At 46.2% G+C, this 16,959-nt stretch overlaps 1 protein-coding gene across 2 annotated transcripts in view; it reads right to left on the bottom strand.

Annotated features, from left to right (window-relative positions):
* Window positions 1–14,293, bottom strand: part of AK4 (adenylate kinase 4) — a 68,024-nt gene extending 53,731 nt beyond the window's left edge. Inside the window, exon 1 of one of the 2 annotated variants that reach the window (XR_013376418.1) lies at window positions 13,942–14,293. Coding sequence is in view for 1 of the 2 variants with exons in the window: in XM_077892148.1 (XP_077748274.1) it covers window positions 13,942–14,086 (145 nt within the window). In the remaining variant the exon portion in view is untranslated. The remainder of the gene's footprint in view (window positions 1–13,941) is intronic. The other variant, XM_077892148.1, reaches the window with a different exon arrangement.
* Between the last annotated feature and the right edge of the window lie 2,666 nt (window positions 14,294–16,959).

The following is a 16,959-nucleotide window of genomic DNA, read 5'->3' as shown; positions in this document are numbered from 1 at the left end:
TTCTCCCTCTGCCTGTGTCTCTGCCTCTCTCTCTCTGTGTGTGTGACTATCATAAATAAATAAAAATTAAAAAAAAAAGAAATGGAACAAATAACTAAACTTAACACATTTATTGTTATGCATGGTGCTTAGTTCCTAAAAACTCTAGAAAACTAAAACAAAACTATGAGATCAACAGGAAGGAGGTCTTGCACTTTCATTGTATTTCAAGCTAGATTCTTGATTTTTTTTTAAACCAAGCCACTGAAATAACACACATTAACAATCAATCTCCCTCATAGAAAAACTAAATTGTGTCCTGAGACAGTATTTATAGTTACTGTTTAAGAAAATTAGGAAGCGGGCAGCCCCGGTGGCACAGCGGTTTAGTGCCGCCTGCAGCCCAGGGCATGATCCTGGAGTCCCGGGATCGAGTCCCGCGTCGGGCTCCCTGCATGGAGCCTGCTTCTCCCTCTGCCTGTGTCTCTGCCTCTCTCTCTCTCTCTCTCTCTGCATCTCTATGAATAAATAAATAAATTCTTAAAAAAAAAAAAGAAAATTAGGAAGCTGTACTCATATATGCAATCAATATTTTATATTTCTCTCACAAACTACATTGGCTAATCTTACCAAGATCTACAGAAGCCATGCAGAAGAAAAAATACAGAAACAGCAGAGTTAGAATTTAGGAAAACAAAGCAAAGTAAAAGTTGAATCAGATGTATCAGCAGCCCAGTACATTAAAAGACCTCGAGAAAATCTATCCAATCAGACAAACAGATAAAGTTAGAAAAATGTCCATCTTAATGATGACACAATTCCTAAAAAGCAGTTTTGGGTCCAGGGAGTCTTCCAAAAAGGTACACACATAACTTTAGTGTAAGTATGTTTGTTTGGACAAGAATGGAAACAAGACAAGTTTAAAAGAAAAAAAAAAAAAATATATATATACATATATATATATGTATATAGAAGGATGACACAAGTTTAAAACAGTGAGTGCTTGTAGCTTCTGCTGCGTGATTGAGTGGTGGGTACACGTATACATACATGTACACACACACACCCTATATATTGCCTAAACACCACTGGATTATGCCAATGATTCCATTCAAAGTACCACACCATATTTACTGAGGAAGATTTCAAGTGAAACCAAAGTACTGACTCCAGGGAGGAAGAAAAGAACCCACCAAGAGAACCTACCTACTTGCCAGGCCTTTTACGAGATGACCCCATCTGATCCTCCCAATAGCCCTGTGAATGTGGGGGGTTCTTACAAAGGAGGAAATCAAGTTAATTAACTTCCCCCAAAGTTTACCAAGCCAGTAAGGGGTTGAGCCAGACCTATGACTGACTCCAAAGCCCAACCTTAATTTCCTCTGGGCCATACAGCCAGCCAACTGCCTGTGCTTGTCACCTGCTAGGCCAAAACCCATTAGAAAACTTCCACCTAGGGACGCCTGGGGGGCTCAGAGGTTTGGTGCCTGCCTTCGGCCCAGGGCATGATCCTGGAGTCCTGCGGTCGAGTCCTGCATCGGGCTCCCTGCATGGATCCTGCCTATGTCTTTGCCTCTCTCTGTGTCTCGAATGAATGAATGAATGAATGATAAATCAATCAATCAATCAATCAATCTTTAAAAAAGAAAAGAAAACTTCCACCTGGAACTTCCTGCGGGTATGTTAAACTTGTCATTATCCCCAATCCTTGATTGCCCTCCTTCAGTTACATGGAGCCACTTTTCCCCACAATCACTGACACTCAACCCTTTGAAGGGTGGCATCTGGCTCTGCCCTCTCTACCATTCCCACATACAATCAATCCTATTAGGTGCTATCACTACCTCAGCCTCTCCCAAATCCCCTTGTTTCCCATTACTTTTACCCTATACCAGACCTATATTGTTGTGATGCCATCTTAGCTATGCTCCACTTTCTCTCCACAATCCACACCAGACTTCGCTATGAAAAACAACAATCATGCCACTAAAGAAGTGTGAGAAAGGCATTGACTCCCCACCACCTTCCTAGTTATAAACTCAATCTGGAATCACATGTAAGCCCCAAAGGAAAATTCCAATTTCCATGCCTATGTAATTTTTCCACCTCTATGTTTTAATCAAAATACCCTTAATTTTAATCACCTTCTCTCAGTTATGATCCCTCCAATAGAAACACCTTACTCTCACTTTTACCTGCCAGTATGTTACCCATCCTTACTTCAAGGCTCAGTTCTAATGCCATCTCTCCCACAACTTTTGGATGAACAAGTCAGTGAATCAAACTCTTAAGCTCTAACTGTATGTTAGACTTTGGAAATACAAAAAGAACTCAGTAAGTTTATACAAATAACTTCAATGTTCAAAAAAAAATCACTATCACTCAGTATAACCTACCTTATAAAACAATTAATTGGGGGTATGTTTTATCTTATCAATTCTTTAAAGGTGGAGACCACTTCTTATTCCTATTAACAGGATGCTATTAGAATATAACGTACTTACTGATGTTAAAACATTCAAACTGGGGAATCCTGGGTGGCGCCTGCCTTTGGCCCAGGGCATGATCCTGGAGCCCCAGGATCAAGTCCCACATCAGGCTCCCTGCATGGGGCCTGCTTCTCCCTCTGCCTGTGTCTCTGCCCCTCTCTCTCTCTCTATCTCTCATGAATAAATAAATAAAATCTTTAAAAAAAAAAAAACAAAACATTTGAACTGTCCTCCCTACTTTCACTCTAGAACCTTCCAACCCAGTTTCCAAATAGCCTGAGTGATCTATGTAAATGTGACCCGGACTGTCAGTCCCATATTTAAAAACAAGGGCTTGGGATCCCTGGGTGGCGCAGCGGTTTGGCGCTTGCCTTTGGCCCAGGGCGCGATCCTGGAGACCCGGGATCGAATCCCACGTCGGGCTCCCGGTGCGTGGAGCCTGCTTCTCCCTCTGCCTGTGTCTCTGCCTCTCTCTCTCTCTGTGACTATCATAAATAAATAAATAAACAAACAAGGGCTTTACTTTGGATTAGGCAATGACACCAAAAACCCTAAGCAACAAAGGAAACAATAACAACAAACAAAAAACCCAGAATTTGACTTCATCAAATTTAAAAACTGTGTGCTTCTAAAGACAGCATCGAGAACGGTAAAAAAGACAGCCCAGAGAATGGAAGAAAATATCTGCAAATCATATATCTAATTAAGGGAACTGTATCCAGAACCCAGAACATATAAAGAACTCAACCAATGAAAGAACAAATGAGCCCATCTGAAAATGGGCAAAAGATCTGAACAGACGTTCTCCAAAGAAGATCTATAAATGGTCAATAGCTCCTGAAAAGATGTTCAATATCATTAGTCCTCAGGGAAATGTAAATCAAAATCACAGAGATACCACTTCACATCCACCAGAGTGGTAAAAATCAAAGACATACTATAACAAGTGTTGGATGGGATGCCTGGGTGGCTCAGCAGTTAAGGGTCGCCTTCAGCTCAGGGCGTGAGCCTGAGGTCCCAGAATCAAGTCCCGCATCAAGTCCCGCATTGGGCTCCCTGCATGGAGCCTGCTTCTCCCTCTGCCTATGTCTCTGCCTCTGTCTCTGTGTCTCTTGTGGATAAGTAAATAAAATCTTAAAAAATAAATAAATAAATAACAAGTACTGGCAAGAATATAAAAACATTGGAACCCTCATTCATTGTCGGTGGGAATAAAATGGTTGAGCTGCTTTGGAAAACAGCTGGCAGTTCCTAAAGATGTTACCATAGGATTCAGCAACACCACTGCTACCTACCTGAGATGAAAACATCTTGCATACAAGGACTTGTAAAAATAATGTCCGTAGCAGGAAACAACCCAAGTGTCCTTTAACTAATGAATGAAGAAACGAAACATGGTATATCCATACAATAGGATATTATCTGGTGATAAAACGGAATGAAGTACTGATACATAACTACATACTTGAACACAGTTGAACCTCAAAACAACATGCTTAGTGAAAGAAGCCAGATACAAAGTCACATCTTATATGAGTCTATTTACATGAAATATCCAGAGAAGGCAAATCCATACAAAGAGAAAGCAAATTAGTGACTACCAGGGACTGGAGGGAGAGGAAAATGGGTTTCTTTCTGGGGTAATGAAAATGTTCTCAAATTAGACAGTGCTGATGTGATGGTTGCAGGATTCTGTAAGTATACTAAAAACCACTGTAAGCTGGTTTATATGGTTTATAAGGATAAATGTTCTGGTATACAAGTTATCTCTCAGTAGAGCTGTTATACATAAAACTAATAATAATAACAAAACCCCAATCACTTCTAATCCAGTTGCCCTATTAGTCCAAACTCAAGGCCCTATGCTACCTTTTGCAGCCTCCCTTCTAGTATGTCTCCTCCTCACAGTGTTCCAGAAACACCAGCCTCCTTTCCTCCCTGAGAAAAGCTCACGCCTACATGAGGGTCTCTCCACTTGCCTTCCTCACATACCTGGCTCCTACCTTCACTAGAGGCTCAGCTTAAACATCATCTCCCCAGAGGCCTCCTCCGACTTCACAGGCTAAAGTGGTCTTCTTCCCAGTCACTCTCCATTATGGCACTAATCATATTTTTTGGTACTACCTATATAGGATATAAGGCGTAAGGCATAAGATGTATACAAGGTTACTTTGATTATTTTTCCCTGGTCTATAGCACATTTCCCCTCCTGCCATAATGGACTATCAAAACATTTGTTGAACATGTGGACATGAAGGAATTTGCCATTTAGGTGCTGAGAGACTAGTTACAAAATAGATCACCCAACAGGGAGCCTATAATGAATGCCATATTAGGGGTACAGATGGTTATAAGAGAAATTTCAGGGAAGAAAATTATGTATAGCTGCAAGAGCTGTGGAAAATCTTCATGGAAGTGATGAGATTGAAAACAGATTAAGAAAATTGTGAAAGGCATTCCAGGAGAAAGGTGCACCTGAACAATGCCCTCCCTACCTTGTCCATGATCTCAACACTTCACCCACACACACATCCCACCATGACTCACAGGAACATAATGTGAAACCTAGAACTTGAACCCAAGTCAGTAGCCTCAAGGGTGCCTCAAGGGTACCTCTCCGCACGCCTCCTCAAACCTAACGCAGGCATAGAAACATCTACCAAATGACTAACAGCAGGTTCAGGTATTATTCCAGAAGTCTTATCATTACAATGAAAGGCAATTTCTACCTCCTCACAATTGCGTCAAATTTCTATTTTAGCCTTTTTGGTCTTTTTGGGGGAAGAGGAAGTCAGTGTTTCCTTATTTAGATTTTAAATAAAAGTGTTTTAGGAACAGAGCAACAGCAAACCACATACCTCTAGCCTACCCTTAAAGAACCTGCCGAATCTCAGTGTATTTGTGGACAGCAGAGCTGCAATCCACCACTCCAGCGTGCTGTTTGTAAAACAGGAAGGGGATTATCACTGGGTCCCAGAGCACCTGCATGGTAGCAGGACTCCTACCTATGGAGTTCCAAATTTGAATACTAGTTTCTCTAACTAGCTATTTTGACCTAAGGCAAGTAATGCAACCTCTCCGAGGCCACTTCTTCATTTGTGAAATGATGGAGTAACAACTGCTCTGCAGATCTGTATGTAAACTAGAGGATAATACACATACATCAGCCAGTGCAGGGCCTAGCACATGCTTGACCCACTGCAAGTGTTAGTTACGATGATCAAGTCACAAAGTCACAGGCTGCTGGCCAAGAAGAAAGTGCTGAAAAACAGAAAATAATTGATATCTAGCCTCTTGGGAATGTGATGAGCAGGAGTGACTTTGCATTATTTCAATACTATCAGCCTCTCTGGTTAAATAAGGGATGCTTGCTGCCAGGCCTGTCGTCTTTAACTAGTACAAGAACTCTTGGAACTTGGGACATGAGACTGTTAAACTATAACATCAGTCATCTAATTGCACTTCATGAAACTGTAAAAATGAGACCTTTTGTACCATGTCTTAAAGGCCAACTTGAGAACTAAACATTAAAGTGAGGGGGCTGGGGGAAGCACTAATTTAAAGCCTCTACTACCTGCTTGAGCTTTTTTTTTTTTTTTAAGATTTTATTTATTCATGAGAGACACACAGAGAGAGAGAGGCAGAGACATAGGCAGAGGGAGAAGCAAACTCCCCACAGAGCAGGGAGCCTGATGTGGGACTCAACCACTGAGCCACCCAGGCGTCCCCTGCTTGAGCTTTAAAAAACAATCCAGGGATCCCTGGATGGCGCAGCGGTTTGGCGCCTGCCTTTGGCCCAGGGCGCGATCCTGGAGACCTGGGATCGAATCCCACGTCGGGCTCCCGGTGCATGGAGCCTGCTTCTCCCTCTGCCTGTGTCTCTGCCTCTCTCTCTCTCTCTCTCTCTCTGTGTGTGTGTGTGTGTGACTATCATAAATAAATAAATAAAAAATATTTTTAAAAAAATAAATAAGTAAATAAAAAATAAAAAAAATAAAAAACAATCCAGTTTGCTAAAAGACAATACATGGTCGAACTATCTGATCCATTGTAAAAGAACACTAAGTAAAACAATTTCCAAGTCCTTGAATCTTCTTACAACTTGGGTTACACAGAGTGCTAAAAAGCACACTAGCCTAATGTAATACCATTTAAGGACTCACTTGGTAGACTTTAAAGGAACTAGGCAATTCGATATGTCCTCTATAATGGGTGGATTTGTAGCTAATAATCTGGTACCTAACTTACTAGTTTCATGACCAGGTGCTGTCACTTGAGTTCTAGGAAGTTTGAAACAAAAGTTTAAAAGCTTCATAAATTACGATGTGGCTATGTATGTGTATCTTAAAGTAAGCCCACGTAATGAAAGCTGGAAAAGGTAATATGGAGCAGGTATAATAATCCTTTCCATTGACAGTCTAATAAGAGGTGAATAAAGATTAAATGATAACATACAAGATTTGATCAAGCCACAAAAAACAATAATCTCTTGTGGACCACAAACAAGCTCTAAAAAGAGTTCAGTTATGTGGTGGCAACGACCATCACATCTCTTCACCTGGTAGCTGCACTTATCTGTCAAAATTCAGCTCAGCAATCATCTCTAGAAAGCCTTGCCTAATCCCACCACCTTCTCAATGCTGGGTCAGCCACATTTCTCTATGTGCTATGGGACCTACACATGCACACAGCTCAGCCTCCATTACTTTATCCTTGTTTTCCCTCATATACCTATAAATTCAGAAGCTTCTGCAGAAAACAGACCTTGTCTCACTTCTTTGTATCCCACAAGCCAACACTACTCGGCACTGACGTTTGTTGAAAGACCTATTTACTAGACTTTCAGGGAAGCACGCTTGTATACCAAAAACACTGTGACTAACCTAAATTCCAACAACAGAAGACTAGTTAAATCAGCAGTTCTCCAAGTGTGGTCCAAGGATCCCAAAGGTCCATGAATCCCTTTGCAGGGGTCTATGAGTTCCCTCCTTCTCTAACTACACATCTATGTGAAGCCAAAATAACATAGTACACAAAACTGAATTAAGAAGCAGATATAAGAATCCAGCTTTTGAAGTGCCTGAGTGGCTCAAATCAGTTGAGCAACTGACTCTAGGTTTCAGCTCAGGTCATGATCTCAGGGTTGTGAGATTGAGCACCACCTGGGATTCTCACTCAGCAAGGAGTTTGCTGGAGATTCTCTCCCTCTGCCTTCTGCCCCTCCCCCATGCTTCCTGTGTCCAGGGGTGCATGCATACTCCTTCTCTCAAAATACATAAAGAAATAAATCTTTTTTTAAAAAAGATTTTATTTATTTATTCACGAGAGACATAGAGAAGCAGGCTCCTTGCAGGGAGCCCAATGTGGGACTCGATCCTAGGACCCCAGGATCACAACCTGATCCTGAGGTCATGAGTGAGTGGCTGAGTGAGCCAAAAGCAGACACTCAACCACTGAGCCACCCAGGCACCCCTAAATTTGTACTTTTTAAAAAAAGAGGCTACTGCTATGTCTATATATACTATATATATGTATGCAAATTCTCTGGATGAACATCAAAGAAAAGTTAACTAGTAGGTATCCCTGTAGAAAGTAACTGGGGAACCATGTGTCAAAGAGGGGAAGAGACTTTCCACACCATGCCTAGTGTATTAATTTAAAAATTCTACCCTCTGGGCACCTCAGTCAGTTAAGCATCCAACTCTATTTCGGCTCAAGTATGATCTCAGAGTACTGGGATCCAGTCCCTGCATTGGGCTCAACATTCTGTGGGGACTCTGCTTGAAGATTCTCTCCCTCTCCCTCTACTCCTCCGCACTCGCGTGTCCATACTCTCTCTCGAATAAATTAAAAAAGAAGAAAAGAAAATTTTATCATTTGCATGTATTACCTTCTTGAAAATCAAAAATAGGATAAAAATTAAATTGAACTAGCACAGGTACATTAAGCTCACATTAAAGACCAGACTAACAGCACTGGAAAATATTACATAATATATTGTGAAAGTAAAGCAAGCAGTTTTCAAAACAGAAATATACAGTGGGCTTTTTTTTTTTTGAGAGGGAGAAGGAGAGACAGAGGGAGAGGTAAAGAGAATCTTTTTTTTTTTTATTAAATGGAATTTATTTATTTCAGAAAGAGAGAGCAAAAGAGAGCATGATGGGTATGTGTGTGTGTGTGTGTGTGTGTGTGCATGGAGCAGGCTCCCTGCTGACCAGGGAGCCCAACTCGTGGCTCGCTCAATCCCATGACCCTGGGATCATGACCTCAGCCAAAGGCAGATGCTTAACCAACTGAGCCACCGAGGTGCCCAGAAAGAGACAGTCTTAAGCAGGCTTCACTCCCAATGCAGAGTCCAAAGCAGGGCTCCATCTCACAATCCTGAGATCATGACCTGAGCCAAATCAAGAGTCAGGCACTTAACCGACTGAGCCACCCAAGTACACCATACATAGTATGGTCTTGAAAATCAGTCTAGAAGGATATACTGTATATAAAGGTATTAACGGTATTTTTTCTTTACAGTTAGTGGGATTACAAGTGGTTGTCTTATTTATTTTTCTTGGTTTTCTAAACTTTTGAAAACGTATACATACTATCTTTATAATCAGAAAAACAAGGAGAGAGTTTAAATATATATGTATCAATTTATGCCTATGTCTATACTTAAATATTTATTAAGCAAAAAAGTACATGAATAAATTAGAATCTATTACCTACTTTCACAGAAGACCTTGACTGGATATTTGTAAGCTAGGTTTAAAAAAATTCCCTTCCTGGGATGCCTGGGCGGCTTAGCGGTTTGGTGCCTGCCTTCAGCCCAGAGTGTGATCCTGGAGTCCTGGGATAGAGTCCCACGTCAGGCTCCCTGCATGGAGCCTGCTTCTGCCTGTGTCTCTGCCTTTCTCTCTCTCTGGGTCTCTCATGAATAAATAAATAAAATCTTAAAAAAAAAAAAAATTCCCTTCCTCTATAGTTTAAAAACTAAAAAAAAAAAAACAAAAAACAAAAAACAAAACAAAACAAAACAAAAAAAACTACTCTGGTCCAGTCATTTTATTTCTAGTAACCTATGCCAAGGAAAGTATATTTGCTCAATGATTTACATAGTGACATTTATAAGAGCATTACAAAGCTGTAAGTAACCCAAATATTTCATACCGGATTGGTTAGGCATATTCCTGTTCAACCCTAAGCCACATTCATCCAAGGTGCTCAGGCCAAAATCCTAGGACTGATTGTGAGTTGCCTTCTCTCCATCACCCCTCACAACACCCCTCATTCTGTCCAGTTGGCTTGGCCTTCATATGCATCCTAAAGGCCTTCATTTCTTTCTGCCTTCACCACTACTGCCTAACCCAAGCCATGGTCCACTCTCCTCATCTATACTGGTTTTACTGGCACTGCTCTTGCTTAACTGGAGTCAATTCACACCGCATCCCAAAGGTTAACTTTTAGAAAGTAAATCCATTCATGTCAGTATCCTATTTAAAACCTTTTAATAGCTTTCAAGTGCCCTTTGGATAAAATTCAATTCATATTTTCCAAATTGTGTACAAGACAGGATTCCAATCCAGGCTAGAAAAAGCTCCTTTCAAAAACTGCGGGCACCAGTGTGGCTCAATCAGCTAAGCATCTGCCTTGGCTCCGGTCATGATGGGGCGGGGCGGGGGGCGGGGGGCGGGGGGGGGGGGCGGGGGGGGGGAGCTCTGCTCAGCGGAGAGCCTACTTCTCCCTCTTCCCTGCTCATGCTCTCTCTCACTATGTCTTCTCTCTTATATATATAAACAAAATCTTAAAAAAAATAAAATGACCACACTGGAAGAATGCTCAGATTCAGCTGTGCATGTGGCCAAAGACATAGTGTCAGGGGACACCCTATTCAAATCACAAATATTTCTCTTTCAATACCCATGAAAACCTCAAAGAAACCAGAAAAAAAAATAAAACGTTGTAGAGTGGATCTGTGGAATGGATTAATAATCCAACCTAGTGAGACACCCTTGACCAGGGCTATACCCCAAGTCTTACCAAGGTGGGGGGGAGGAAGAAAGAGAGAACACAGCATTCTGCAGAAATCCTGTAATAAGCTAAGACACTCTATGATCTACACAAAGGTTAAATAGTTATTTTAGATACCTCGTTCAACTCTATCAAGTCTCTCAAATACAACCTCTCTATTCTCCAATGCTCAGAAGTTTTCACTCTTACATAAGATAAGACATACATGTATACTTAATGAATACAAACATGAAAAACAAAAAACAACTGAGCCCTCTGAACTAGGTCATCTTTTCAGAGAAAAGAGGCTCAGGCCATAGTCTAATTTGAAATGCTGGTCCCATCTGCAAACCCCACAAGAGCTGCAGTTAGTATTAATTAAGAGCAGAAACAAGTTTGTTCTTGAACATCATTTCTCCCAAACAAGTCCAGGATGCTTCCAAATGGAAATCTGCCAATTTTCCTGTAGTTGAGATAGTAGATCCAGTACAGAAGAATGTGATTTTTTTTTTAATGCCACTATCTGTCCAACCCTTAAAGCAGGATTCTCACATCCTTTCAGAGGGAGGTTTCAGTCACCATCACTCAACAAAAGATAAAAACAGTTCTAACAGGACTCACGTAAGTGCCACCCATGCGTGTGTGTGCATAAGCTTATACATATGTGTGCGTGCACACGCACAGAAAAGTTCACATTCCTTATGACAGAGTGTAGGACCCACCTCCTGGCAATCTATGAGAACTCCTCCTTCTATTTACTCATGCAATGTACTAAGGAAAACCAAAGAGAACCAACGATTTGGATGTGGGTTTTCAAATAAAGTGATTAAGTCTGCGCTGCTCAAGGCCAACGGGTGACAGCTATCAGGAGGCTAATCTCAGGTCCACAGTAAATGCAGACTTTTACTTTAAATCAAAGCTAATTACACAGAATGGACTCAACTGCTGGTGGCTGTCTTCTGGATAGAAGACAGAATCTGTGACTGACGCCTTCAACACAGACTTGCTGAATTCTTTTTATGCATTAAGTACTTTGCCATCCATATTCCTGACCTTGAAGTCTCTTCAGTGGGAACTGGACCACGGTGAAGGCAGGAGAGACAACAAGGGGCACATGGTTATCTTGAATATCGCTACAGCCCCCAGTACCTTGAACAGTCTGACATACAGCAGGTGCTCGGTAAATATCTACTGGATGAATCAGACAGACATTTGCTGTCCCGCAGTATTAACTGTATGTGATAGCAGCAACAGAACCAGCAAGCTATGTGAGCGATGCCAGGGCCAGTGAGGGTAAACTTCCTAGAAGCAGTGAGTAAGTACCCCTTCCCTGGATGAGCAGCTTTTCAGCAGGCAATGGCTGCAGGAAGGCCATGTGGACAGGAGCATGCTGGAATCAAGGCTGCAGCAGATGGCTTGAGGTACTTTCCAACTCAAATTGCCATCAACCTTCTATTTCCTGGGGTTTTATTGTGTTTCATCATCTCCTTCAAACTTGCAACTTTAATAAATAGGTACATACAGAGGGGCGGTTGTGTTTCTCTACCAGAAAATTAGCTAAAGGCAAACAGCAGGTAACAGAAAAATACATACTGTGGAATGTTTTCTTATTTACCAAGCAATGAACCTGTAAGACTCTTAGAACCTTCTGCAAGAAAAATCATCTAAGAACACCCTCCAAGTCCACCAGAAACAAGCCACTTTGAAAACAAATTGCTGCCCTCCGCTTTCCTTGTCTTTCGCTGATCAAGCTTTTAGATTGGCTTATGCAAAAACTGCTTGGTTCCCAAGAGAAAAAGAAAATCTAAACATTTCACAACCGCGTCTTACTGCAGGGAGAAATTCTGGGAGAACATGAAGGCATGTGAAAGAGAACAGAAACTAAAACCCAAAAACCAAGAAAAATTAAAATGAAAAAAAAAATTAAGAATAAGGGAAAACAGCAACTGGAAAGTTTTCTACACCTCTAAGAAAGTTCAGAAGTAAGCCACTTCCCTTCACATTCTCTTTAAAAAATGGAAGGGCCCCTAATCCAGTCTGGGATGGACAGGGTGAAGTCCTTCACGCCAGAAGTAAAGCAGTCCCCAAGTCAGGTATAGTAGAGAATGCTAAGAAATTGGCTCGAAGCCACAGCCCAGTTTCCTCCCCTCACCCAGCCTCTGGCTCCCTGCGGCAGAGAAGCCAGGAGCCAATCACAAAAGCCTCCGGCTGAGAGCCAGCCTCCCCTCTCCCACCGCTCTTGCTCCAAACTGCATTCCAAAACAAAAAGAATAAAATGCATTTAAATGCAGCGTTAAAGTTAAAATACACCCAACAGAGGTTAAGAAAGCCCGGGTGTGCAACCTGGTACATAGAACTCTGGGGATGGGGGGGGGGGGGGGGGGATGGGAGGCCGGGCCTTTTTGCGAATCAAAATAAAATCTGGCTTTTGCAATAAGTGAAGAGATAATGAATAAAACTCTGCCTTTGAGTTATTTCTTAATTCCTCGCTTTGAGGCTGTTGTCCAGCACCATCCTCCGCCCCACCTCTTCAAACTAATCTGTACTTGTGCGATGAGGCTCTCTGGATAATTGGCCCACAGATGGGCAATATCCACCACGGACGCCGCTGCGGCCGGGAGCGAAGGTAAAGCACACCGTCTGCAACGAACAAGTTTTCATAAAGCAGCTGCCAACTGCGAGCATGTGCATCCCAGAAGGGTTTCGTACCAGCAGCGCAAAGGCCACCTCGAGCCTTTCCGTGCCAAGTCATCAGCAGCTGGGGCGGACGCGCGGTGGAAGGAGGGGGTGAGGGCCCCTGGGCATCCCCACACTGACCACGCCAGCCAAGGGAGGCATTCTCAAGAAGCCACTTCCAGGGGGAGCTGGATTGAAGCGTAGTTATCGGACCGAGTCTCCCGCTACGTAGTCTCCTAACGGCCAGGCCCGGGCCTGGGAGGAGGGAGGGCTGCTGGGGAGAGTTTACCTTAGAAGGCGGCCGCGGACAGACAGGCCTTTCGCAGCCAGCGGGGCTCGGCGCGGAGGCCCCGGGCGGTGCGGAGGGCGCCCCGCGGCGCCACAGGTTCCCCGGCGCGCGGCGGGACCCGACTCCCACAGGTGGGCGACGCGCCGGGGGCGCCCCGGGGCCCCGGGGGCGCGGGGACGTGTGGGCGGAGAGGGGAAAGCTCGGGGTGTTCGGCTGCGCTCCACTGGGTGGCTACCGGCTTTCCCCCAGGACGGGAGGAGCCGCGAGCACCTCGCAGCCGCCTCCGGGAGAGCCCCGGCCTCCTCCAGGGGCGCGGTTAAGCCGCACGGCCGCGGGCCACCGTTTGCATGCTCGCAGGCACGTAGGAGCCTGCACGGCCGCACGCGGACGGGGGAAGGGCGCCCGGGCACCGAGGACACCCGGCCCGCCCCATCCCGCTAGGGCTCGCCCCCGCGCCCCGCGCCCCGCGCCCCTGCGCCCCTGCACCCCGCACCCCTCACCCCTCACCGGTGTTGGCTCGGATGTTCTCCCGCAGGAAGTGGCCGCTGGAGAGATGCTGGAGGCCAAAGCTCTGAGCGATCCTCTGGCACACGGTGCCCTTGCCCGAGCCGGGCGGCCCGAGGATGACCGCGCGCAGGAGTTTGGAAGCCATCGCCTCGGCCAGGCAACCCGGACAGCAGCCTGGGAGAAGCCCCGGGAACTTTGCCGCCGCCGCCGCCGCCGCCGCCGCCACTCTCCGCTCGCGCGGGGACTCGCCGGGCGCCCCTGCTGGGGGAAGGAGCGACTTTTGAGCCAACCCCTCCCTTCAGCCCCGCGCCGGGGCCGGCTCGAAGGCGGAGAAAGGCGCCACGCTGCCCATCCCCGCCCTCCTCGCCCCCACGCCGCGCTTCAGCCAGTCGCGAGGCCCCGCCCCCGAGGGGTCGACCCCGGGAGCTCGGAGGGCCGCCGGCCGGGCCCACCCCGGTGCCTTCCTCTTGGGCTCCGCGCGCGGCGCTCGAGGCAGGGGCCGGGCGGCCTGGCATCCCCGCGCCGCTCCCCGCCGCAGCCGGCGGCCTAGGGGCCGAGCCCTCGCACGTGGGCAGCGCGGAGTCCGCGCCCCCCGCCCCCGCCCCCGCCGCCGCCGCGCGGACCGCCCAGCGCCACCTCCGCCGAGCGAGGGCCGGCGCGCCCCCCGCCGCGAGCAGCCCGCGTCCGGCTCTCCAGCCCGGATCCCGCTGGGCGGCGCCGCCTCCGCCTCCGCCTCCGCCTCCGCCCGCCCCCACTCGGAGCCCCAGCCGGCCGCGCGGGGCCAGCGCCTTACGTAAGCCGCCGAGACCGGCTCCGCGCGAGGCGCCCCCTCCCCTGCCCGCCGCGCGGCCCGCGCCCCCCCCGCCCCCCTCCGCCCCCCTTCTCTGGCCGTCGCCTGGGCACCCCGTCGACTGTCAACGGGGACGAAAAATACAACCTGTTGAGCGCCCGCTGTGCGTTCGAGCTCCGCGATTTCCTTATGCAACGGCCGTTCCAGATAGAGGATCCACAGCTGAGGAAAGGAGGCTGGCGCATCGCCGCTCGTTCAACAGATGTCTCTTGAGCGCCTACCATGCTCCAGACTCTGTGTTAGGCGCTTGGCATAGAGCCCGGAGCCAAAGAGGTGGGATCTGGCCCGAGGGCAATATACAGTCCGGCCGGAGTCTGGAACCCTCACTTCCAAAGCCCAAGCTCCTTGGGGAAAAAAGGAAGGACACGATGATCACTCGTCTGTGCCCAGGTTCTTAGAGGCCAACTGATTTCAGGACCTCGGGGACCAGGATGTTGACACTACAGTTACAATTCACCGACTCCAAAGGGTGCTCTCCTCCCTTCCCTTCCCGTCCCACTCCATATTCTCTTAAATCTGTTCCTATCCCCTAGCCCCCCCCCCCCCCCCCCCCCCCCCCGCGCACACACACACAGCCTTCATTTCCCGCTTGGACTAGTGTGATAACTGCCGCCCCGTAAGTCTCTAGTCCATTCTCAGTGCAGTGCATTGCCAGAAACATTGCTATAGTGCAAATCAATTACTGTTATTTCCAAGCCTCTGATAAAAATCGTCCTTTTAGGATAAAAAATCTTCAGCCTTCTATACACCTTTGCAAACCCCGCCCCCCAGACACCTACCTTTGGGGAAATCCCTTGCAGGATTTTGAGTGCAACCACAAATGGGGAGGGACAGCATGGAGAAGAGCCTCCTCTATAGGCCTGGCTCTACTGTCTGTGTTGGGGCACTGAGTAAGAGCCTGGCAGGGTATTCCTTTCTCTCACTCCCTGGTACCCCCAACCCCTCTCGTCCAATACCCCCTCCATAGACAGCCAGCTAGCCAATACCTAGTCTCCAGCTACCTGGAGCACACCCAGCCCACCAACCTCAGCCCAGCATTTGTTCCAAGGTCACATCGCTTGTCTAAAATATCTTGGAGTTTGCTGTAGACATCAGGAGGCTGTTACACTGAGCCCCTTGAGCCCTTCACCTGGGAACAGAGAGAAGAGCTTCTGGGGAGGTGGGAGTGACTTAAATCTCCCCTCTCTTTCACTCCATATGCTGTAAAAACATATAGCAGATACTTTGCAGTCCTTCTCAGACCTGAGTATGCATCAGAAATATCTCAGAGGGCTTGTGAAAACAGGTTTGCTGAGCCCCCCCACACACACAATTTCTGAATAGGTGGGGCTGAGGTGGGCATTTCTAACAAGATCCTATTTAATGCTGAGGCTGCTGATCTGGAAATCAGAACTTGAAAAGCGTGGTTTCCATACCCTGAAAATCACTATTCTACTGCATTGAGCATTGAGACATGGGAGATGTGTAACCTCATTCCTGTGTCGGCTGTGGGATCTTTGTCCCCTAACCTCTTCTTTTTCTAAAATGAGGACATTAGTGATCCCTGGGTGGCGCAGCGGTTTGGCGCCTGCCTTTGGCCCAGGGCGCGATTCTGGAGACCTGGGATCGAATCCCACGTCGGGCTCCCGGTGCATGGAGCCTGCTTCTCCCTCTGCCTGTGCCTCTGCCTCTCTCTCTGTGTGTGTGACTATCATAAATAAATAAATAAAATTCTTTAAAAAATAAATAAATAAATAAAATAAAATGAGGACATTGGATTTAGTACTCCCAAAGATCCCTTTGTATCTATCAAACATCAATTCTGTGAGTTTCCACAGGAAATGGTTTCTAGCCCTCACAAACTAGATGAACTATATCCCACCTTCCCTATCACCCAGTTCTTTTGCCTACTTTTGAAATGCCTTTACCAACATCACCTTATAATATCATGGAGCAGCATTAGCCACTCACATGGTCCTAGAACTTAGTGCTTTAGGAGTTTAGGAGCTTATATTATGAAACAGAAAGAGTTGTGACATAGGTAAACTCAATAAAGAAATCCAGCTGAGATTGGAACCTAGAGCCCTCCATGAGCCTTCCCCCATGCGCAGCCAAATTAGGCTCCCACAGTCCAGCTGTTGATTGAAAGCAGTAGAACTGGAAGAAAGGGGTGTTGGAGTCAAATACCC

The sequence above is a fragment of the Canis aureus genome, chromosome 3 (assembly GCF_053574225.1).
Source record: "Canis aureus isolate CA01 chromosome 3, VMU_Caureus_v.1.0, whole genome shotgun sequence".
Lineage (NCBI taxonomy): Eukaryota > Metazoa > Chordata > Mammalia > Carnivora > Canidae > Canis > Canis aureus.
The sequence above is the reverse complement of the archived record's forward strand: the minus strand, read 5'-3'. Positions and strand labels throughout refer to the sequence as shown.